The following is a 23,039-nucleotide window of genomic DNA, read 5'->3' on the forward strand; positions in this document are numbered from 1 at the left end:
TTCCCGGGTTCGATTCCCGGCGGGTTCAGGGATTTTCTCTGCCTCGTGATGGCTGGGTGTTGTGTGCTGTCCTTAGGTTAGTTAGGTTTAAGTAGTTCTAAGTTCTAGGGGACTGATGACCACAGCAGTTGAGTCCCATAGTGCTCAGAGCCATTTGAACTTGTCAGCCTTCCGCCACCTCACCGAATCTAAACCCCCCCCCCCTACTACCCTCTCCTTCATGATAATCAACCCTTCCCGGACACCCTTAGTAAGGTCAATCACTTTGCCTCCTACCTCTCCGATGTGTTTATCATCCCTGACAATCCACAGTTCGATTACTCCCTCTTCCCAGATATCCGCGATCGAACTGACACCTCTGTCCCTCCCCTCGCTCCTGCTTTCCAGTACTTGGACAACATTGCACACACAGAACTCAATGCCCCCGTCACTACACAGGATCTCATCGCTACACTCCGCGTGAAACGCAACACCGCTCCTGGTCACGCTCGTGTCACCTACCGCCACCTTCGTGAAGCTCCTGCCTCTTTCCTCTCCGTCCTGGCCAGGCTCTACAATGTAGTCCTGTCCACCGGCTACTACCCCGACCTGTGGAAAACCTCCCGAATCCTGATGTTCCTTAAACCCGGTAAAGTGTCATCCGCTGTCTCCTCCTACCGCCCCATCAGCCTTACCTCTGTCTTCAGCAAGGTCCTGGAATCCATCCTCACCCGACGCCTCCACCAGCATCTCCGCCAGCACCGCCTCCTTCCCGTTACCCAGTGTGGCTTTTGGCCGTCCTTCTCTACCGATGACCTCCTCCTTCACGTCACTCATCTCCTCTCCGAACAGCTCAATTCCTGCCGCTCCGCTACCTTCCTCTCCCTCGACCTCTAACGCGCCTATGACCGTGTGTGGCATCCTGGTCTCCTCTTCAAGCTCCAAACCTTCGCCCTTCCTATTAACTACGTCCGTCTGATCGGGTCCTTTCTTTCCCACCGTCCTTGCTACGTCACCATCCATAACACGGATTCCTACACTTTCTTCCCCTCTGCCAGTGTGCCCAGAGGTTCCGTCCTCTCCCCTCTTCTGTACCTTTTCTATACGGCGGACTTGCCGCCGCCTTCACCCCCCATCCACCTTCTCCAGTACGCCGATGACACTGCCTTCCTTGCCCTCGCCTCCATCCTGCAGCACTCCCAACGCCTTCTCCAGTCCCATCTTGACCGGTTCACCACTTAGTGCAACGAGTGGTTGCTTAAGGTCAATCTTTCCAAAATGCAGGCGATCATTGTAGGCAAAACCAGCCCTTGGTTCCGCCTCCTCGATTTCTATGTCACCGTCTATGGCCGTCCTATCGCCCTCACCCCCACCCTTGAGTACCTTGGCATCACCCTCGACCGTCGCCTCTCCTGGACGCCCCACCTCCGGACAATCCGAGCTGAGGCACGCTCCCGACTCCGTCTCCTCGAGCTCCTTTCTGGCTGTATTTGGAGTCTGGACCCCTCCACCATCCTCCACACCTATAAATCCCTCATCCGCCCTATCCTCTGCTATGCCCACCCTGCCTGGATCTCCGCTCATCCTACCTTTTACAAATCCCTTCAAATCCTAGAACGCCGTGCTCTCCACCTCGCCTATCACATCTGTCTCCCCTCACCCACGCAGATCCTGTACGACCTCATTCCGTTCCCCCACCACCTCCTTTTCCTCGAACGGATACGGATCCTCTACACCTCCCGTAAACTCGATCCTCCTCACCCGTTTGTCTCTCCCATCCTCTTCCGCCCCCGTCCGCTGCCGTGTCTGTATTTCCACGTCCCACCTGCTCTCCATCTGTCCACCCTCCACACCCTCTCCCAAGGTCGCTTCCGCCAGCTCCCCCTCCCTGATGATGCCCTCCTCCCCTCCATCTACCCCTCCTACCAACTTTGATCCTCCCTCCCTCTTCCCTTATTTGTTCCTATGGGCACCCTCTATCCCTTCTCTCTTCTCTCCCCCTTCCCTCCCTCCTCCCTTTCTCCCCCCTCCTACCCCGGGCTTCCCCTACCCCCATACCTCCATTCCTCCCACCATCTCCTCTGCCATTGGCATCTCTGCTCTCCCCTCTCCGTCCCCCACCACCCTCTTCCCCTCTCGACAGGTCCCCGGACGCGCACACGTCGAGTGGACATTCACGCGCCGGAGAACGTCGCCAGCAGTTTCTCGTGTGTGTGCCATCGTGTTTGTGATTTAGTGTTTTTCGCCGCCACGCTGCTTCGTTCACTTGTATCGTCCCAGTCATTAGTGTATGTGCGCAGTGCCGACAGTTTTTTGTGTTATTTCGTCGAGTGTGAACGGCTTCGTGTTTTTAATTTTTGTGTCTATTGTTTTTAACCAGCAATTTGTTACTTTTCTGTCTTCATTGTTTCTTTTATTGTAATGCTTGTGGCTGAAGAGCGGAGTAGATTTATCCGGTGCCAGCCCACCTTTGTATGAGGCGAAAAATCACAAAGAAGATAAAAAAATAAAAAAGTCTTTGTCAGTCCTCGTTCGGCTCACCTGAACATGGCTGGCAGTTGTCCAGCCGAAATATCGGCCACTGTAGTTTACGACGACCAGCTGCAAGCCCGGAATCTCTTTGAAGTTTTAACCTCCTCACATTGTGTCACATGTTAATGGTAGCATTAAAAAATTATTACTAAGTTAGGTAATCAGTAATATAGTCTTATGAAATAGAGATAACACTGATCATGTTTTAAAAATAATTTACTTTTGTGACCAAAGCACAAGTGAACCCTTTTGCTTTTACCCGTCAAAAATTTCATTTTACTCCTTGCGTGGGGTGGGGGGGGGGGGGTAATTTACCCTCACGTTGGTGGCTACTGTTGTAGAACACCATTCGCTGTATCAATCTGTTGTGTAATAGTGTGAAAGCTGAGCAAACTGGGTGACTCGAGGGTATGCTTCCCTTGTTAGTGCTGCCTGCTGAATAAGTCGGGCAAGGTAGGCAGAACGTGCAGTTTGCGGCACTTGAGCTGGCGCTACTCACGCAGGGTGAAGCCGCAGTTGAAGCAGCCGGCGCCCGCCATGCCGATGAGCAGGCGCGCCGCCACGAAGACCCAGTAGTAGGCCAGCAGCCCGGACAGCGGGCCCACCACGATGTAGATCAGGAAGGACAGCGTCAGGCTCGTCTTGCGGCCCGCCCTGCAAATGGCCGACGGTCACCGCCCAGTCACCTTCTAAGCATAGGGACATCGATCCTGTACCGGTCAGGTCGAATCTGCCACTGCGATATTCGACCACAGCCGTTCATAAAAATGTTTGTAAGGAAATAAACCACAACAGTCTCGACTGACAATTGTGATTTTATCTCAATGCACGATGCGTTTCGAGCCCTGGTGGTTCATCTCCTGGTGCTCGGACAGTCTACATCGATTATTTTTCCAGATTTAGGTTAACTCTGGTCCGGTAAGATTACAATGGTATATTACAAAGTGGGCACATTATGAATTTAAGTTTACAAAACCAATGCGAATCGAAAAATACCTCCCCCTCTCCCTCTCCCTAGTAGTGAACATATGGTTTTTGAAGCACTGTATGAGTAAGCATATTTATGTACATACATATACTTATGTTCTACAGTACATTTTGTAAAAACAAGTCAAAACAACCCAATAGACTAGCTACAGCAATAACGTAGTAAGTTGGCCGCCGACCAAGTACTGGTCAATAAAAGTCTGCACCATTCCGAACAATGGAGAGAAGAGGAATAGAAGAGGATGAGCAAGAAGGGCGAGAGCGAGGCGTTTGGTAACAGAGATGCGGGGTGCGGCGACTGCTACAGGATGGAACTGGCGCGTGTCCCTAGAAGGTGTCGTACATCGAGTCCGTCTGCCTATTAAAGTTCAGACTGCCAAAGCACGCGAGTTAGTTTAAATAAAAGGAGGAGCAACTTATAACATTTAGCTTCAAGCTCCATCTCGTTTTCCTGTACCCAAAAGGATGTGGACAGACACTCGTTTTAAGCACCGGGTGATCAAAAAGTCAGTATAAATTTGAAAACTGAATAAATCACGGAATAATGTAGATAGAGAGGTACAAATTGACACACATGCTTGGAATGACATGCGGTTTTATTAGAACCAAAGAAATACTAAAGTTCAAAAAATGTCCGACAGATGGCGCTTCATCTGATCAGAATAGCAATAATTAGCATATCGAAGTAAGACAAAGCAAAGATGATGTTCTCTACAGGAAATGCTCAATATGTTTACCATAATTCCTCAACAATAGCTATAGTCGAGGAATAATGTTGTGAACAGCACTGTAAAGCATGTCCGGAGTTATGGTGAGGCATTGGCGTCGGATGTTGTCTTTCAGCATCCCTAGAGATGTCGGTCGATCACGATACACTTGCGACTTCAGGTAACCCCAAAGCCAATAATCGCACGGACTGAGGTCTGGGGACCTGGGAGGCCATGCATGAGCACACGATCATCACCAAACGACGCGCGCAAGAGATCTTTCACGCGTCTAGCAGTACTTTGTTTTTCTTTGTTCTAATAAAACGCCATGTCATTCCAAACATGTGTGTCAATTGTTACCCCTCTATCTACATTATTCCGTGGTTTATTAAGTTTTCAAATTTATACTGACTTTTTGATCACCCGGTATGTCTCAAAAGTCATGTGCCGCGCTCACTTCCACATAGCGTAGTCTTCAACGGACACTACCTCGGAATGAACAACTAGCAACAGCGCCGACCCAACACACACTTTTAATACACTGTTAAGCGAACACAGTATGCCAGTGTGCTTAGTAACATGTTGGTTCACCTTTGGAATGCAATACAGTAGCCGCTCTGCACGGCGTGAATTCGACAAGCCCTTAGTAGCTTTCCGGAGGTATGTAGCGCGAGATGTCTCCACACACATCTTGCAGTTCTCGTAAACTACGAGCCGGTGGTCTCTGGGCAGAGTGTGGGTGGCCGATGGTGTCCCAGATGTGCTCCATCGGACCAGGTCAGGCAAATTTGGTAGCCAAGACATCAACCCAAGTTCTCCAGCATGCTCCTCAAAGTACAGTAGCATGATTCTGGCGTTGTGACTTGGATAGGTATCCTTGTGGACGATACCATCGCTGTCAGGGGAGACATCAAGCATGAAGGGACCCGTGTGGTCCGTAACAGCTCTCTCTCTCTCTCTCTCTCTCTCTCTCTCTCTCTCTCTGTGTGTGTGTGTGTGTGTGTGTGTGTGTGTGTGTGTGTGTGTGCGTGCGCGCGTGCATCTACCGAGCAGCCGTTGTTCTAGATGATGGCGTTTCTGCACACGACCTTACAGCTGGTGGAACAGGAAACGTGATTCATCCGACAAGGTCAGATCTCTATGATTCCGCGTCCACTGCAAGTGTAACTGATAATATCGTTGGGAACGTAAATGGCCGTCGACTATGGAGCCCCATACTCAACAAAGTGCGTTGAAAAGTATGCCCGAAACGCTTGACTCCGCATCAGCATTACACTCTCCCGTCACACTGCCACAGATCGCCTCATACTGCCTCATGCAATGGGCAAGCCTACAGCCTCCACGTTCTCTGTTGAGGTGTGGACGGGCACACTGTTATCTACTCGTGGTCTCACTATCCTTCAACCGCTTTCCATACGCTCACTACAGTCGCAAACGAACAGTATCGCCACTTGCGAGATGCTCGCCCCCAGGCGCCGTCTCCAAACGATGTGCTCCTTGTCAAAGCCGCTTTCGGCAGCGGACTTCCCCATTTACGGGCAGTATTGTCGCCAGAGTGATTCCCCGTCCGTCCCTGCTCTATCTTTGTACTTCCCTTACCGCGGCACGGGCTGGCGACAGGTGTCAATGTTTAGGCTCGTCGCTGTACACAGTTACTAGGAGAATGTGTCCATCCCAATTCGTGGGCCTGAAAGCGATTTAAAGCTCGAAAGTGGCCAGTTGTGCTACAGGAAGCATAGGGTGACCCGGAGCGTCAACATTTGAAAAAGCACTAATTCGCGGAATAATGTAGGTAGAGGTAAAACTTGACATAGATGACCGAAATGACATGGAATTTTTATCGAAAACAAAAACAGGTGCAAAAGCCGACCAATAGGTGACGCTGAACAGCAACACGGTGACGCCGCACGGGAACACCCACAAATGCAGAATTTGGGCTACCTAAGATCCTAGAACTGTCGTGGAAACCAAACTGCACGATGAGAGAGTCACGGTGTGGTTTTCAGTTTCCACCACGATCGGGCCCTTTTCCTCCTAGGAACTGCGCAGTGCTGCTTCTCAGACTGTCAAAGTGACGGGTGCGACGTACGCCGGTATGGCGCAGAATCGCATCATCCCTATCCTGGCTCATAAACACCTGCTGGAAGGTAGGACTTTCATGCAGGATGCCGCCCCACCGCATGTCGCTGTACGTGTGTGGAAGATCTCTTTCGCACATCGTTTGGTGAGGATCGTGTGCTGAGCCGCCACTTTCTTCGTGATTGGCCTCTCAGGTTCCCAGACCTCAATCCGTGTGACTTTACGAGGTTGTGGAGTTATCTGAAGTCTCAAGTCTACCGCGATCGACAGACCTCATTAGGGATGCTAGAAGAGGACAACCGACGGCAGTTTTTCACCGTACCTACTAGTGCGCTGTACAGCGCTTTTTCACAAAATTGTCCCTCGATTTCATGTGAGGGTGTTGAATGATGGACGACGTGTTGGGCATTTGCTATAAAGAATATCGTCTTTGCTAGAAATCAATTGTTATGCTAGTTATTGCTTTTGTATCGTATGAGGCGCCATCTGCTGGTCATTTTGTGCACTTTTTTGGTTTCAATGAAACCCCATGTCATTTCAAGCATGTGCGTCAGTTTTTACGTCTCTACCTACATTATCGCGGAAGTATTTGAATTTTCAAATGTCAACGTACTTTTGAGTCACCCTGTACCTATTTCAGTGAAACAGCAGGCTGGAAATTATGTCTTCCTTTGAATTTATCAAGGCTATTTACTTCTGGTTTCAACCAGTTGCCTGTTCCAAGTAGTATGTCAGCATTATTTCTGTAAATGAAGGGGACTAATTCTGGAATCTTATCACTCATGATTCCCCAATTAAGTAATGCGAAATAAAAATTTCCCTGTGTAAATAAAAATGGCTCTGAGCACTATGGGACTCAACTGCTGTGGTCATAAGTCCCCTAGAACTTAGAACTACTTAAACCTAACTAACCCAAGGACAGCACACAACACCCAGCCATCACGAGGCAGAGAAAATCCCTGACCCCGCCGGGAATCGAACCCGGGAACCCGGGCGTGGGAAGCGAGAACGCTACCGCACGACCACGAGATGCGGGCTGTGTAAATAACGAGGACGAGGTACGCCTTGCCCCAAAAACGGCACGTACAGGGAGTGATCAAAAATACGGAAACACGGCACGAAATGCATCGTTGAACACTAATGCAGGTTGTATGGTGTTTGACCACGAACGGCACCTCTGCAATGCCCTCAGTGAGTTGCGAGTGTTAGCCGTGGCCAGGAAAGTGCTCTGTGTAGTTGTGAGTGTATGACGTCCGGGCTAAGTCGTTCGAATCGCTAGTGCTCATATCGCGCGTGCTTCCCCGACCCAGGTGGGCGAAGCGTTCGCTGTTTCAAGAGGTACCGTATCTAAGATTTGTTGCGCATACATGCAAAGAGAGATCATCCGCTAATTCACAACGAGAGAAAAAATGTATTCTGAGTGATCGCAACGAATGGTTACGGAAGAGGATTGTGACGAAAATTAAGAACTACAGCTGCAAAGGTCACTACAGAACTGAATGTCGCACTTGGGAACCTTGTCAGTACGGAAACTGAAAGGGAGTACATAACTAGGGAATTGCAGAGCGTATTGGAATTCCAAAACCAATCATCAGTAATGCAAGTGTGCTCAACAGGAAAACGTGGTGCCGAAGCCATAAAACCTGCACTAGGAAGCAACGAAGAGTGTCGTTTCACACTGTTTCCAGCTTGTGAACATGATGATCTGGGCGGCCGCGTCGTGGTATTCCGTGGGCCCCCACGGTTATTCTGCGAAGTTGCACTGCTGCCAAGGATTGTGTGACCATTTTCATTGATCATGTCCATACCACGGTACAATGTTTGCTCTCCAGTGGTTATTCTATATTACAAGGCGACAGGACCGCTGTTCGCACAGCTCGCATCATCAAGGGCTGGTTTTGTGGGTACGAGGATGAACTGCCACATCCTCCCTGACCACCACAATCACCGTACCTCACTATTATTGAGCGTTTGTGGTGTGTTTTGAAGGGAAGTGTGCGTACTGACTTTCCACCTCCATCATTTTTAGATGACCTTGCCACAATTTGCGGGAAGAATGCTGTAAGATTCCCCTGAAAACCTTAGTAGCTATATTTATTCATTCAGAGACGACTGGAAGCAATTTTGAAAGCCAACAGCTTTCCTACACCATATTAACCGTGGTAGTTTGAGCGCGCGTGTGCGCTCGTTTCCGTGTTTTTGTTCACCCCCAACCCCCCCCCCCCCCCAAACTGATCATTAGGTCTATGGATGGGAGTGTTTGTAAACTATGAAACTGCTTTGAGCAGGCACTACAACTTGTGTTAAGTTTGCAATGTAGGAAAAAGGCACTGGCGGAAGCGAAGTTCGTCTTGTGAGCCGCACCTGAATAGCACAGTCGACAGAGAAATTGCCTGCTGAAAGCAAACGTCACAGGTTCGATTCTCGATCCGTACACAGTTTTATCGGCCAGAAGTTTGTCACTTCTCCATGTCCAAACAAGGCCTGTGGCGGCTTGGGGAGACGAAAGAGTTTTACAGTGATTTCAGTAGACAGCTTGTGTGGCCATTTGTGCTTCGTGTGAGGATTCAGAAACAACAGATGGAAACAGGAAAAACGATTCGCCGTGCTAGAAAAGACGAAGGGACTGAGAAATCTGGAGGTCGGGAAAGATATCCGCTCGACGAGTTGGTATCTATGGACTGCATCACTGCGGAATGCACAGCATACAGCAATTCTGCAACCCAGTTGGCACAGATGTACAGCCAAGTGAGACATTTGGCGGTCGAGGACAGTCTTCTACATCTACAAAGATACTCCGCAAGCCACCGTACGGTATCTGGCGGAGGGTACCGTCAACCATTACTAGTCATTTCCTTTCCTGTTCCACTCGCAAACAGAGCGAGCAAGAAGAAGAAGAAGAAGAAGAAACAAACTACTGTCTTTATGCCTCCGTGTGAGGCCTAATTTCTCGCATCTTATCTTCGTGGTCCTTACGCGCAACGAATGTTGGCGACATCAGAACCGTTTGTTAGTCGGCTTTAAGTGTCGGTTCCCTAAATCTTCTCAACTGTGTTTCTCGGAAGGAACGTCGCCTTCCTTCCAGGTATTCCGATTTGAGATCCGGAAACATCTCCGTAACACTCACGTATTGTTCCAGCCTAACGGTAACAAATCTAGCAGCCCGCCTCTGAATTGTTTCGATGTCTTCCGTCAATCTGATCTGGTACGGATTCCAAACACTCGAGCAGTGCTGGAGAACAGGTCGCACTGCTGATGTCCTACGTGCGGCCTCGTCTACAGACGAACCACACTTACCTGTAATTCGCCCAATAAAGCGATGTCGACCGTTCGCCTTTCCTGCCACGGTTCTCACGTGCTCGTCCCATCTCACACCGCTCTGCAACGTTACGCCCAGATATTTAAACGACGTGACTGTCTCAAGCAGTACACTACGAATGCTGTAACCGAACATTACAGGTTTATTCTTCCTACTCATCAGCGTTTCCACATTTAGAGCAGGCTGCAATTCATCACACCCATTAGACATTTTATGTAAGTCGCCTTGTATCTCCCTACAGCCACTCATCTTCGACACCTTACCGCACACGACGGCACCATCGGCGAACAACCGCAGACTGCTGTCCACCCTATGCACCAAACCATTTGTCTGCACAGACAACAACAGCGGCCCTGTCACACTGCCCTGGGGCACACCTCACGATTGGCTCGTCTCTGATGAACATTCGCTGTAGAGGACAACATACTGGGTTCTATTATTTCAGAAGTCTTCGAGCCACTCACACATCTGTGAACTTATTCCATAAGCTCGTACCTTCGCTAACGGCCTGCAATGGGGAACCGTGTCACACGCTTTCATGGAATCTGGCTGTTGCCCTTGATCCACAGTTCGCAGTATATCGTGTAAGGAAAGAGCAAGCTGAGTTTCACACGAGAGATGCTTTCTAAAAGCATTCTGATTCGTGGACATAAACTTCTCACTCTCAAGAAACTTTATTGTATTCGAACTGAGAATATTTCCAAGGAATCTGCAGCAAACAGAAGTTAGGGATATTGGTTTGTAATTTTGCGGGTCCGTTTTTCTTTTACCATTTTTATCTACTGGAGTCACCGGTGCTTTTTTCCCAGTCGCTTGGGACTTTGTGTCGGATGAAAAATTCACGATAAATGCAAGAAAGTGGCCAGTGCCGTAGAATTGGGATTCCACTCTGACGTGATGATTTATTTGCTTTCATACCTTTCAGTTGTTTCTCTACGACAGGGATGCTTGTTAGAATGTCGTCCACACGGGAGTCTGCCCCACGGTCAAATGATGGTCTGCTTGAACGATTCTTCTGCGTGAACGATTTCTTGAACGTGAAATTTGAAACTTCAGCTTTCGGTTTGCTATCTTCATCTGCCACAACAGACGGGTCAACGAGGGACTGAATGGATGTCTTAGACCTGCTTAGCGAATTTACATATGACCAGAATTTTCGTGTTCTCTGCTAGATCTTTTGCTAAGGTATGACGGTGGTAGTAGTTGTATGCTTCGTGCATAGATCTTTTCACAGACGCGCGAATGTCTACTAACCTTTCCTTATCGTCATTTGTGCGTTCTCTTTTGAACCGAGAGTGTAACAACGCTTTCCGAATTTCGTTATTAAACTATGGTGGGTCTCTTCCATCCTTCAGCCACTTACTATGCACATAACTCTCCAGACAACGATTTTCAGTCTCAATACATTTCGTCCATAATTACTCTACGACCACGTTACTTGAACTAAGCGACTTCAGTTCACTGTCTAAGCGAGATGATAACAACTGTTTATCTGCTCTATCAGATACACTGTCCTGGCCTTCTCGACTCATTTATTAACTTTCGTAACCACACTTGGTATGACATGATACCACTTCTATACTGAGACTGTCGATAAGGTCCGGCCTATTTGTAGCGACAACAACTAAGACATTTCCATTGCGTGTGGGCTGCCGAGATAACTGGTTACGACATTTTTCAGAAAACGTTTTCAAAACTATTTCGCATGACTGTGTATCCATCGTAATGAATCCATAGACATCCCAGTCTATACTCGGTAGGTTAAAGTCGCCTCCAGCTAGTATTGCACGATTTGGCTATTTCCGCGCTACTGACCATAGGCTCTTTTTGAATGATTCTGGAACTGTAACAGCGGCATCGGGTGGCCGGTAAAAACATTCATTACTAGGCTGTTACCTAAATTTTTCGGCAAATGTGGGGGTGGCTTTGGGAACATTCTTACATTCACGTAGTTGAATGATGGCACCATGTTACACTTCACGCAAACAATAAAAATGTAGCTTTCATAACAGATCTAGTTCAACTTCAATTATGCTAGTCAAAATTACAAAAATAATGGGCATGCAAGTAATCCAATAAATTCATTAGAATAACGCAGTGTAAAGTTTTATACGCACTTTTGTAGATGGCATCAAGTCCGTATACTCTATTTTTTAAACCTCATTTCTTGGTTCTCCATCTTGAAGAGTATTAATCATGGACATTTCTTGCTAGATATTACTGCTGATATCCAGTAAAATATTCTCCACCGTTCTGACTCCATTCTTGTTTCCAGTTTTTAATTTTCCATGTTACACTAACATTATAGGTGGCTGATAAATAGATTCTGTGAATACTTTCTAATTTTAGTTTATGACTCTTTGGATACGTTTTATTTAATCATTTAGGAACGTAATTGCAGTTTACAGAAAAAAAAATATCGCAACACCGAACAGCAATTAATGCAGAGTAATGAAATTTCGGGAATATATTTGTCCGGGTAACATTGCAAGATCACAAGTTAATGTAAATGCGATATAAGCCATTGCAAATGAGAAATTGTGGTACTTTAATAACCGATGTAACTAAAGGAATGTTGAATGCAAACGTGTGTGCATTGTGGTGTACAGATGCCACATATCATTCTGTGAATGGGATTTCCTGCCTGTTACACGTGGTCGGTCAATACAGGAACGGTTAATGCTGTTTGTAGATGAAGCTGGAGTTGTCTTCCGACAATGTCCCGCATGTGCTCGATTGCAGACAGATTTGGCGGCAACATGTCGACACTCTGTGTAGAGCATGTTGGGTTACAACAGCGCAATGTGGACGAGCGTTATCATGTTGAAAAATACCCACCTGGACTGCTACTCCTGAATGGCAGTACAACAGGTCGAATCATCAGACTGGCGTACAGATTTGCAGTCAGGGTGCGAGGGACAGCCAGTAGAGCGCTCCTATTGTCATACTAAGTGGCACCCCAGACCATAACTCTATGTGTAGGTCCCGCGTGTGTATCACACAGATAGGTCCTCGGTTCGCCGCCTCCTAACCAACACACGGCCACCACTGGCTCCGAGGCAGAACAGGCTTTCATCACAAAACACAACAGACCTCCAGCCTGCCCTCCAATGAAGTTTCAAATGGCGATGGTTTGGGGTAAGTGGAATACACGCTACAGGGCGTCTGTCTCTAAGCTGTTCTTGGAGCAACCGTTTTGAAACAATTAGTTTCGTCACTGCGTTACGAACTGTTGTTCAAAACGCTGCTGACGCTCCAGAGACATACACCGAACAACACGGTGTTCCCTCTCGGCAGAGACACGTGGTCGTCTGGAGCCAGATGTTGCTGCGACCGTACATTCCTGTGAATACCACTGCCGGCAACCATGCACAGTGGCTACAGTCGTGCCAAGCCTTTCTGCAGTATCGCGGAAGGAACATCGAGATTCTGGTAGCCCTATCACACCACCTCATTCATAGTCAGTGAGGTGTTGACAGTGGCGCCTTTACGCCTTAAAGGCGTTCTTGACCGACATGAACACTCGATCTGGAAGGTAACTAACGCTCACTACCTTTACATTGTGTATGTGAAGCAAATTTGGTTTATATTCACATTACGGTGCTACTAGCGCCACTCTTACGCAACTGGCGCGAATCTGAATAGATATCGTCTTTCAGATGTAAAAGCACACCTGCCAACTTTCGTTTATGTCACAAAATTGCTCCATGGTGTTGCGACTTTTTTTCGTCAATGAATAAAACTACGTATGCACACTGCATATACTAATGAAATATGCTAACCCTTCAGGTATCAAAGTAATTATCTTCCAAGAGAGACATTAGATACAATAGGTCACATAGTTTTAAAGAGACAGAATCAGCAGTATCAAAAACGCCAATTTCAGACTCGTGCCCGCTGTTGGATAATTTTCTGCCCATGGAGCGCACATTCAGCAGCTTTAACCGTCCAAGTTTCTACTGTGGCTGAGCCGAAGCACTCACCTGTCTGCGATGAAGCCGAAGATGAGCGCGCCAAGCAGCTTCCCGAAAGAGACGACCATCTGAGCCGTGGAGCGAAGTGCAGTCCTCTCACACACCAGGTCCCACTGCAACACACACAACAGTGACAGACCTACAGAGCGGCACCAGTATTAAGTGGCAGGATAAGCCCGCTAAATTTTTATTTATCAGCGAGTGTCGAGGGGCATGAAAGGAAAGTTGTGGTTGGGAAGGGAGTGAGACAGGGTTGTAGCCTATCCCCGATGTTATTCAATCTGTATATTGAGCAATCAATAAAGGAAACAAAAGAAAAATTCGGAGTAAGTATTAAAATCCATGGAGAAGAAATAAAAACTTGGAGGTTCGCCGACGACATTGTAATTCTGTCAGAGACAGCAAAGGGCTTCGAAGAGCAGTTGAACGGAATGGATGGTGTCTTGAAGGGAGGATATAAGATGAATATCAACAAAAGCAAAACGAGGATAATGGGATGTAGTCGAATTAAGTCGGGTGATGTTGAGGGTATTAGATTAGGAAATGAGACACAAAGTAGTAAAGGAGTTTTGCTATTTGGGGAGCAGAATAACTGATGATGGTCGAAGTAGAGAGGATATAAAATGTAGACTGGTAATGGCAAGGAAAGCGTTTCTGAAGAAGAGAAATTTGTTAACATCGAGTATAGATTTAAGTGTCAGGTAGTCGTTTCTGAAAGTATTTGTGTGGATTGTAGCCATGTATGGAAGTAAAACATGGACGATAAATAGTTTGGACAAGAAGAGAACAGAAGCTTTCGAAATGTGGTGCTACAGAAGAATGCTGAAGATTAGATGGGTGGATCACATAACTAATGAGGAGGTATTGAATAGAATCGTGGAGAAGAGGAGTTTGTGGCACAACTTGACAAGAAGAAGGGACCGGTTGGTAGGACATGTTCTGAGGCATCAAGGGATCACAAATTTTGCATTGGAGGGCAGTGTGGAGGGTAAAAATCGTAGAGGGAGACCAAGAGATGAATACACTAAGCAGATTCAGAAAGATGTAGGTTGCAGTAGGTACTGAGAGATGAAGAAACTTGCACAGGATATGGCAGCATGGACAGCTGCATCAAACCAGTCTCAGGACTGAAGACCACCACCACCACCACCACCACCACCACCTAGTGTGATTATTATTATTATTATTATTATTATTATTATTAAGTGCGATGCTTGTAACGCTTTTGTTCAGAATTTGAAACAGATGCACATGTTCGGTGGAAACGATCATTGCATTACGTTGCCTAAAATATATAAAGATTCGTGGCTAACAGTGACAAAACCATTTTTATGTAAAAACTAGCTGAGAAAGCCGGCGTTGACCGGGTATTTATTTATTCCAGTCTTCTATTCGTCCTTCCTCTCCCTCTCTACCCAGCTCTTCTTTCTTTATACACCTCTCTTCCCTCCTCTTTACATCCCTCCCACCTATTCCTGTCCACCACGTCCACCTCACCTCCCACTCTCTGTGCATCCCCCCTATGTCCATCTGCTCCTCCCCTGTCTTTGTCAGAGTCTCTCTCTCTCCCCCCCCCTCTCCTCCTCTCCCCCCCTCCCCTCCCGTGTGTCCCGAATTTAGGTCTAGACAATATGGTCACATTTATATGCCCCAGGTTAGCCTTTGAGTCTGACATATTTACAGTATATAAATTGTTGGTGTTAGGATAATGTTGTGTACATAGTCCCGCGTAGTCAGCGCGTACACAACTCTCCCACTAGAGCGCGCCCCGCTAAGCACAACAGCGCAGGCGCAGCGCTCGTCCGGCTCCGCACTACGAGATGGCGCTGCCATAAAGACGGACCAAATTCTGCTTCCGCCGATCCGCGTATCAATGTCACGCAGCCAATGAGGTTGCTGCTAACGTAGAACTTTTTCTCCTCGCGGATCACACTCGCGCAGTGATACATGAACGCGCGAGGCATTATAACGAATGTACAGACCTCCGATTAGTCAGTTTGCATCAGTCTGTACCAGTGTGCATCAGTCTGCATTAGCCTGTACCAGTCTGTAGTCAAGTTTCAGTCTGCGCGTAATAAGATTACCATATTCCTGTACATAGCCATGAAGAGAAATGTATAGACACTTTGTCAAGTATCAGAGATATGTGAGAATAAGATTAACGTACCAAGACCAAAGGAACTTCAGATTGTCAATTGTAAACAGCATCCAGAATCAAGTTACGTAATATCTATGTTTTTTATTATTTTAATAAATGTGTGTGAAAATTAATCAAATTCTGTTTAAAGTTAGTCACCGTCAATCTGCTACTCTAAGCGTGCAAGTGGCATTTCTATCGTCTGACCTAACGGCAGAAGATAAACACGCCACGATAAGACCACGAGACATCTTGCTGACATTCGCCTACTTCGATAGAGCGACAAGTCAAATAATCTGATGGTGTGTGTACCGAAGGTCTTACAGTACGCACACCACAGATAATTTGTCCCATATGGAAGATGTCGTGACTACCGTTGGTGCGAGATGGAGAAGAGGGGGTGCGTGCGTACCTCCGAAGTGATGGTGTGGTAGTCCTCGTAGTCGTGGCTGATGCAGGGGATCCTCGGAGGCCGCGGCTGGGACTGCACCTCTTCGAGCGCGTCCACGAAGCCCAGGTCAGCCAGTGCGCTGTAGTTGTAGTTGTAGTACGAACAGGACTCCGCTTCTCTGCAGAATAGATAGGTTTCAACTGACAGGGCAAAAAACCGCGGCAATAGACACAAACAGTGAGAGAAACTAAGCATAATATAATTAATGAAAGATAAAATAACTTATAAATATAATTAACTTTTACCGAAATCAAACTGCAGTTTTAAAGAACTGCAGGACGTGAAAGGGTCGCACTAACTCAGATATGAGTGAGACAGGGTTGCAGCCCACCCCACACGTGTCACAGTATCTGCGCAAAGAGCAGCTGGTAAAGAAAACTAAGGAGGAACTTCAAAAAGAGAATTAAAATTCGAGGAGAAGAAATAAAGTTTGCAACGTTAGAGGATAAGAATGTAATTCTACCAGACATAGCAAAGGACTAGGAAGACCAGTTGCCCGGGTTGTATAGTACCTTCAAAAAGAGGTCCTAAAATGAAAATAAAAGTAAAACAAGAGTAATGGAGACTACTTGAATTACATCAGATGATGTCGACAGAATTAGATAAGAAAATGAGACTCTAAATGTCGTAGGTGAGTTTTGCTATTTGGGAAGCAAGATAATAGATGACGCTAGAAAGAAAGACGATATTATATGCAAATTGTCAACAGTATGAAATGGTTTTTTGAGAAAGAGAACTACGGTAGCACCTAGTATGAAGTCAAGGAAAGTACTCGACTGGTTACATTGTTGTATGGCAGTGAATTGTGGAAGGTAAATATTACAGGCAAGAAGGAAATAGATGCTTTCAAAATGTGATGCTACAGCAGAATGATAAAGTTATGTGAGTAGGTGGCTTAGATAATGAAGATGTTCTAAATCTTACAGCGCAGACACAAGCCTTATGGCATAACTTTATTAAACTAGGTGTTAAGTTGATAGAGAAAATAAAATAAAGTGAGGTATTTTGGTAATAGAGGGGGAAGTGTGGAAATATATGAAGGTGGTTGCAATATTTATGTAGATATGGAAAGACAATAGAGTAGCGTGGAGAACTTCATCAACTCCCTCTTCGGTATGATGTCTGTAACAACAACAACAACAACAACAACAACATAACTATACTTATTTAAAAGGCCAGTAACAATACAGCATTGAAAAATGGTGTAACACAGTTCAACTCTGTCCCTTCTTTTTTTTAATTGCATACTACTCATAGCGAAAGTGTCATCTTGTAAATTTTCGTACGCTGATACCGGCCATAGAATGACAAGGCAAAAGCTATGAAGAAAAAATGGCTCTGAGCACTATGGGACTTAACATCTATGGTCATCAGTCCCCTAGAACTTAGAACTACTTAAACCTACCTAACCTAAGGACATCACACAACACCCAGTCATCACGAGGCAGAGAAAATCCCTGACCCCGCCGGGAATCGAACCCGGGAACCCGGGCGTGGGAAAGCTATGAAGAAATTCAAGTAAAACTTTATAAGGAGCTGAAATACTTTACAAACATTACATCTGATGCCATTTTGATCCTACCCCAATAAGACAGTTTGTACGTTAATGCAAACAGGGAGACAAATAGAAACTCACAAATTTGTACGAAAGAGAAGTGCGTAAGGCAGGACGACAGCCCCACAAATCTGGACTGAACGTTGTCGTACAGACCACAGATGGAGGCGGTGGCTCGAACTGGAAGCCGTGATAGTGTTTTGGTTAACCTGCCAGGTACGCCGTGGCGTCATCAAGCAGACGGCTTAAGGAGCTCGGCTCAGCGCGATACAATACTGGGGCCACTGCTGAGTACTTTACGACAGCACCTGTATCACTGTAGTCTGTATCTAAGAGGTGCTAAGACTATCGTTACAGGAGCACTTGGGGCTACACAATGAGCATGGCTGCTAGTTCTGGACCTCTTAGATAGCTGAGGAGTATGAGAAGAACAAGAACGATTCTGATTTGTTCATGCAGCACTATCTCAAATTCAGGTCCCCACTACGGTAGGCATGCAAAGCACTAGAGAACTTTGACGTAAGAGGGGAATGGATGATCTGAAACACTCGCAAATCTAGATATCAGCCTGACTGAATCAACGCGTAAGACTTGAAACTGCAGGCATTGGAAGGAGTGAGGACAAGAGTGGGAAGCAGCAGGAAGGTGCGTGGGACGTACAGGATGACCCTCTTTGTGACTTGACAGGTGAAATCCACGGAACGCAAGATGTATGAACGGGGCAGACAGAGACGGCACGATTTCTCACGCACATTGTTGGAATGTCTAAAAGAAAATTTGCACAATAATAAAGAATTAGAGCATATACATTTTTATTCTAATAAATTATATATTTTATACATTTGAATTATATGTAACCTTTTGTGGTCCTTCGAGACCGCAGTGCATCCATGTCCGAAGCAACACGCACTACAGAGACTACAGCTGTTGTGAAATACATGAGGTGCATTTGCAGACGCGAATATAGACAACCCTCAGCCGTATAATGGAATAACGACATTGAGAATTTCTGCCAGCCCGGGACTCGAACCCGGATTTACCGCTTGTCGCGAGCAGTCGCCTTAGCACTTCGGCTATCCAGAGCGTTTGATAGCCCGACCCAAACTTCCGCATATTGTCGTCCACGTGGGTACAACCTACACTCATACATTTATTTTGTACATTCTTGTGAAGTCGAGTCGTTTTAATTGAAAGTAAAGACATAATAAATGTACGGTGCAGGTTGTAGACACATCGACGAGAACATGCCGAATTTTTGGCCTGACTGAAGCGTGCTCGTACAGCCAGAGTGGTTAAGGCGACCGCTCGCGACAAACGGGAAATCCGGGTTAGATGCCCGTTCAGCACAGAGTTTCAATGTCGTCATTTCATTATACAGCTGAGTGTTGTCCATATTCGCAACTACGATTACCTTTCATGTATTTTGTGGTGCCATCGGAGTATGTAAGAAATAAAAATGTTTTAAATATTTGGAAACTTTACAACACAGAATGTTGAGGTATCCAACTCAGGTAACATTCCAACAGTGACAACAGCAAAAAAATGACTGTGCATGGCAGGGTGAGATTGCTCGTAGCACGTTTGTCAAATTCTATTTCTTCTACTAATACTTATTACTTCTTGCATGTTGCACGAAAAGTGTAAGAAAGAAGATGAGCAACGTTTATGTCATCCAACAGCTGAGAGCGAGAGCTGATAATGCAGTGGTATCGCTCGGCTGCTTCCAAAGTACGCACAGAGCGGACAAAATAAGAGTGGCCCGGAAAATATTTCACGCATCTTAAGACAGGCAACTCAATTCACACCTTCTGCACCCAGGGCGAATCATGTAAGTCGGGTTGCCTATCATAAGGTGCTTGAAATACACACCACTGCCAAGTAACACAGCTCGATGAAACATTGACCATGCAGTATTGTACACAAGGTAAATGTTCTGCCAATAAAACGTAGTAATTGCTTCGCCTTGCCTACAACGTTTTTAACATTTTCTGTGCGATCGTTGGAATTTAAGCTGTTCGTAATGATAATTCGTAGGTATTTTGTTTAACTGACACCCTTTAAATGTGTTATTGTTTTCATTTGCTTTAGGGCGCAAAAAGCAACTGGGGTCATACGCGCCCAAGTCAAAACTATAGAACACGAACACAGAGAGGAGTTAAACGACTTTACGTCAGTCCCAATGGACAGAATAAGACACACGTAAAAAAAGCACGTGCAAAAAGGGATAAAAAAACACCATACAGAAATGGAGGTCCAAAACTAAAAATTAAGTGGCCTTCGCCATATTGCTTCGACAGATAAAAAATAAAACGCGGTCAACAGCCCGTTCGTCATTAGCTAAAACGGCTGATAAATCAGGTGGCAAACCCAAGCTGGAACGTTAATGGCTAAAAGAAAAAGAAAAAAAGGGGGCATTCCAGCAGGAAGTGGCGGACAGTTAAAATCTGGGCGCATTGTGTACAAAGTGGTGCGGTAGCGCCACTTAGCAAATGACGGTGGCTAAAAGGCAGTGCCCAGTACTCAGCCGTGTTAAAATAATGTCCTCCCGGCGGGAGGGCCGAGACGAGGTCGTTCACAACACTGGGAGAGGCTTAATAAGCCGAAGCTTATTCCCGTGAATGGGGGAGGGGGGACCCAATGGCGATGCCAGAGGGACACCACCTCCTGACAGACGGCAACGCAAGGATCATCGGAGGGAATGTAGGTACACGGGGGCTGAGGTACGAGGACTGCAGCCTTGGCAGCGGAGTCAGCAGCCTCGTTTCCTGGCTGACTGGCGTGACCAGGAACCCACAGAAACATGGCACTAGCTCCATATAGAGTGAGCAAGTGACAGTTTTCCTGGACCTGCTGCACCAAGGGATGAGCACTGTACAGCGCACATAGAGTTTGGAGGGCACTGATTGACTCTGAGCAGAGGACACAATTTGAAAGGCTGTGTCGCCAGATGTACTCCGTGTCCTGACACTAGGCGAAGAGCTCGGTCGTAAATACTGAGGAGTCTGCCAGAAGCCGACATCGAAGGACACGGGTGCCAATGACGAGGGCACACCCGACCCCACGGTCAGTCAGAGAGGCACCAGTGTACACAAAGGTACTATCGCGAAGGTCGTGAAACTGGAGGCGATAGACCGAGGCTGAGGTAGTGCCCTCAGGAAGCGAATGAAGGCCAAGGTTAACACGGGCTGCTTCACAACGCCAAGGTGGTGAAGGGTTCACACCCGTTGGGAAAGTTGCAGGTAGTGTGAAGTTAAGCCGCCATAGCAAGTGCCAAAAGTGGACTCTAGGAGGTGACAGAAGCAAAGGAGGCGGCATAGGACGGGTGCCCACGCATGACAGGCAAACGGCACGCGTACCTGCTGAGGAGAAAGTCACGGCGGTAGGACAGTGGTAGTTCAGCAGCTTCAGCGTACAGACTCTCAACTGGGCTGGTGTAAAAGGTGCTCGTGGCCGAACGGATGCCACGACGGTGGATAGTGTTGAGACAGCGTAAGAGAGATGGGCGTGCAGATGCATAAACAAAGCACCCATAGTCGAGTTTCGAGCAGACAAGGGACCGGTACAAATGGAGGAGGGTGGCTAGACCGGCACCCCAGGAAGTACCATTGAGGACATGCAGGAGGTTGAGGGACTGCGTAGAGTGGGCTGCCAGGTAAGACACATGGGAGGACCAAGAGTGTTTCCTATCGAGCATGAGCCCTAGAAATTTCGTGGATTCAACGAACAAAAGGGCAACAGGCTCAAGACGTAGAGATGGTGAGAGAAACCAATTGCGCCACCAGAAGTTCATACAGGCGGTTTTGTCAGTGGAAAAGCGAAAGCCATTGTCGATGCTCCAGGAGTAAAGACGATCAAGACAGCGCTGAAGACGCCACTCAGTGAGACAGGTCCGTGGAGAACTGCAACAGATGGCGAAATCGTCTACAAAAGAGAGCCGGAGATGCCCGGCGGGAGACAGGCCGTTATAGGGTTAATGGCGACAGCAAAGAGGACGACGCTCAGAACGGAACCCTGAGGCACACCATTTTCCAGGATAAAGGTGTCCGAGAAGGTAGAAATCACACGCACCTTGAAAACTCCGTCTTGTAGAAATGCCCAAAGAAAACAGGGCAGGTGACCACGGAAGCCCCACATGTAAAGAGTACGGAGGATACCAGTTCTCCAGCAGGTGTAGTGGGCCTTCTCCAAGTCGGAAGACACGGTCACAGTCTGGGATTTCCGTAGAAAACCCTTCATGACATGGGTGGACAAAGTAACGAGATGGTCAACTGCAGAACACCGCGCTCTAAATCCACACTGTGCATTCGTTAGTAAATGTTGAGACTCGAGCCACCACACCTGCCAGGCATGTATCATACGTTCCATCACCTTGCAAACGCAGCTGGTAAGATAGGTGGGCAGGAAGCTAGAAGAAAGGTTTTTGTCCTTACCGGGTTTAGGTATGGGTATGACTGTGGCTTCACCCCAGCCTCCAGGAAATGCGCCCCCTGCCCAGATGCGGTTGTAAGTGTAAAGCAGAAAGTGCTTGCCTGCAAGAAAAAGGTGCTGCAACATCTGAATGTGGATGGCGTCTGGCGCTGGGGCAGAGGATCGGGATGAACTCAGAGCATGATCTAGCTCCCTCGTGGACGGCATTGTAGCACTCACGTTTCGGAGAAGAGGAGGGTGTCGCCCGAGCCTCCTCCGCTCGTTTCTGATGGAGGAAGGCAGGGCGATAGCGACAAGAGCTCGAGACTTCGGCAAAACGGCGGCCCAAGGTGTCTGAGACAGCAACAGGGTCCACGATGAGATCGTCAGTGACTGTCTGGCCGGAAATTGGGGAATGGATCTTGGTTCCAGAGAGCCATCGGAGTTTGGCCCACATGACAGAGGAAGGTGTGGAACTGTTAACTAGTGAATGAAATCCAGCTAGTTCTTTTGCTGTCTCTAAGAACGAGATGACACTTTGCACTCATCTGTTTATAACGAATGCAGTTTGCCAGCATAGTGTGGCGGTTAAAAGCGCGGACAGCACGTCTCCGCGCTCTAATTGAGTCGCAGCATGCCTCGGTCCACCGAGGGACTTGGGATTCGACGTGGTAGAGGGGAAGTGCGCGGGATGGAACGTTCTGGAGCAGTTAGGATAACTTATGTGAGATATTCGACGTGGTCATCACAGCCGGGGAAATCTTGTTCTTCGAATATCGCCAGGGAGGAATAAAGCTGCCAGTCAGCCCTAGGAAACTACCATTTTGGCGTGCACGCGGATGGGGTAGGGGTCAGCAACCGGATAGCACATGGGAAATTGTCGCTCGAGTAGGTGTCAGAAAGAATGGACCA

At 47.2% G+C, this 23,039-nt stretch overlaps 1 protein-coding gene across 2 annotated transcripts in view; it reads right to left on the minus strand.

The window, feature by feature from the left end:
* LOC126203814 (organic cation transporter protein) overlaps positions 1 to 23,039 on the minus strand; it is a 514,638-nt gene that overhangs the window by 65,450 nt on the left and 426,149 nt on the right. For both annotated transcript variants that reach the window (XM_049938182.1, XM_049938183.1), the window contains exons 3-5: positions 16,127 to 16,283; positions 13,587 to 13,690; positions 3,011 to 3,165 (exon numbers count right to left, since the gene is read on the minus strand). In XM_049938182.1, coding sequence (XP_049794139.1) covers positions 3,011 to 3,165; positions 13,587 to 13,690; positions 16,127 to 16,283 — 416 coding nt within the window. The remainder of the gene's footprint in view (positions 1 to 3,010; positions 3,166 to 13,586; positions 13,691 to 16,126; positions 16,284 to 23,039) is intronic.

This window comes from Schistocerca nitens, chromosome 9, assembly GCF_023898315.1.
Source record: "Schistocerca nitens isolate TAMUIC-IGC-003100 chromosome 9, iqSchNite1.1, whole genome shotgun sequence".
Classification (NCBI taxonomy): domain Eukaryota; kingdom Metazoa; phylum Arthropoda; class Insecta; order Orthoptera; family Acrididae; genus Schistocerca; species Schistocerca nitens.